Source organism: Montipora foliosa, chromosome 13 (genome assembly GCF_036669935.1).
Source record: "Montipora foliosa isolate CH-2021 chromosome 13, ASM3666993v2, whole genome shotgun sequence".
In the NCBI taxonomy this organism is placed as follows: domain Eukaryota; kingdom Metazoa; phylum Cnidaria; class Anthozoa; order Scleractinia; family Acroporidae; genus Montipora; species Montipora foliosa.
The window spans coordinates 27,167,823-27,170,322 of NC_090881.1; the positions used below are offsets into that span (position 1 = coordinate 27,167,823).

General features: G+C 36.6%; 1 protein-coding gene across 1 annotated transcript; it reads right to left on the reverse strand.

Moving 5' to 3' along the window:
- Nucleotides 1–1,077: 1,077 nt before the first annotated feature.
- On the reverse strand, nucleotides 1,078–2,178 carry LOC137982610 (protein BTG1-like). Its single transcript, XM_068829733.1, has one exon. It carries the CDS (start codon nucleotides 1,992–1,994, stop codon nucleotides 1,446–1,448), a length of 549 nt encoding a protein of 182 aa, XP_068685834.1. The 5' UTR covers nucleotides 1,995–2,178; the 3' UTR covers nucleotides 1,078–1,445.
- Nucleotides 2,179–2,500: the final 322 nt, after the last annotated feature.

The window sequence follows — 2,500 nt, forward strand, 5'->3', positions numbered from 1 at the left end:
TATTGCCATTCTCGTTTAATTACTTGAGATTATTCATTCTAAAACAATTCGTGGAATAAACGAAAAAAAAAACAACAAACAAAGCACGATATTACTACCTTTCGAAGATTTTTTTTCTCTTTTTGGATGGTTTTAGACAAGATCTATCAAAAATGAGACATCACAATGAAAAGGGGATCGCAAAAAGTATGGCGCGGAATCTTATTTAATAACTTACTTGAAATGTGTGAATTTTTTACCATATTAACCACGATAATTTGACGAGGCTTTTAGATCTAGGGATCTCCGATATTCAGAGATAAATATTACATTCCACCATTTAGATCCGTAAGAGGACTGATGTCGATAGAGATTTTCAAAAAGTCTGCAATGTTGCAAATTTTAGCAACAGTTGCATCACGGTTGTCCATGCCCCGTCAAAAGCTTATTGAGCTTAATTTAATTGACAAAAATAACCTTTTATTTACAACCATCCGACAGCTCCTCGAAATTGAAAGGAAAAATACTTATGCTGATGACGGACCAAAAAACAGAGTCATAGCATACCATTTTGATACTGCCAAGGTTCATATTTCAAGTTGTTTTTGGTTCTCTGTAAAAACAATTTTATGGTTAACATTTTAGAGTAGTTTTCCAGATTATGGTTCAATTTGATAAAATTTATCAGTACTGTGAAATAAATTTTAAAAATCATCAAATGTAAAGAAATACAAAGATAATGTTGAAAGGCACAACCGTAGAAAATCCCCACACTCCTTCCTCCTTGGCCTTCAAACCTATATAAACCCAGAAACATTTTGTTCTTATTAGACGCTCTTGTTTACAAGATTACTCAACGGCTGCTTATAGTTTTCCCATACTAAAGAGAACATGAAAAACGGCTAGCCCTCCAGGGCTAGCCCATGTCACAGGAACTGAAGTAATGGCGAAAAGATGGGACGGCACTTGCACACAAGATCTTTCAGTAAGTATTTTTCGGGGGAGAGAAACGACCGCCGGAAATACGTCTGCGTTCGCAGGCTACTTTCAGTATCGATTATCCGAAAAACGGAAATGTCACAAATAACATACAAGAACAATGGTCAACTCGCGATTTTTTCTTTATTCTTTCATAAAACTTTAACTTGTTTATGTACAAAATATGAAGTACTATGTATGTAAAATCTTAATTCACAATTTTTGCTCCTGGTGAAGCTTCCAAAAAAATTTTCATATTTGTACAAATTTACAAATTAAACCATTAGCCACTATTGATGAAATAATATGAACAAAATTCTTCCATTTACAACGTCAACAACTTCAAACGAGTTTTGTACATAGAAATTTATTGATATGTACAAGGAAACTCAAAACATTCTATATATTAACATGCGCGTGCATTTTGAAAATTATCTAACAAAATACATTTCATGTGCTATTCAAAACAGCGGAAAACCATTTAAAATTTAAAAAACTTCAGTGGTTCTTTTCGCATAGTCTTTGCTCACCCAATGGTACCTTTGGAAGTTGTCTTTATTGCTTCGATATCGTGGAAACAGCGACTGGTTGAAGTTGGATTGCGTGGAACAATAGCGATAGGTAGAGTTGAAATGCTGAAGCGGTATCTGGGGCGTTTGAGTGCCATTTTGTAGCGAGTTCGTTTGGCTGCTGTACAGATGACAAATGGAACCTTTTCCAATTCTACATGAAACCTCACCGGGGTCGACCCATAACGCGAGCCCTCCGGGAAAAATTTCCAATAAAACGCAAGGTAAAATCCCACTAGCTTTTGTCGCTGATAACAAAACAGGATCGATGGCGGTGTTGTCGATGTTGAGACATCTAAAAGCATTTCCTTTTAATGGCTTGCTCGGATGCCAATGGTTCTCAAATTTTGTGATCATTAAATGTTCTAATGTGTCTCTAAATGTCTGAACTTGTTCTTCGTTGACTTTACGGTTTCTAATAAGAAGTCCAGATAAAAACGTGATGGCGGTTCGCACCTCGTCCTTCATGTTTACAATTTGTCGCGTACTATTGATTTTTGAAAGGCTTCCACAAAGCTTCCTCTAAGGTGTATATCTCGTTGAAATTGGCGTCTTTACTTCCTTGGCCCAAGTTGGAACAGCTGCACTCCCAGTTTCTCGAATCGTTCAGAAAGCGCGATACCACTATCCTCTGTCCTATTTATCGAAAAATTAGCACGAACTTTCGAATCACAAACACTTCAGGGAAAATTTTGCAAGCCAAAAATAGAATGTTAGTCAGACCGCACCAATCAGAAACCAGATGAATCAAAAGAGCCTCTCTAGTCGCCGTGGTAACAAGGGTGGGTATCTGACGCAAACACGTGTTTAGACTGCGCAATCCGTTTCAATTGTCGAGCAATAATATCCAATATTACCTGTCATACACGCTTCAAATGCAAGATTTTAGTTCCAAATGGACTTAAATCCATTTTATGTCATATCTGTACCATTTTCAACCCATTTCTCAAAATTAAAATAGTCGTAGCGTTGAT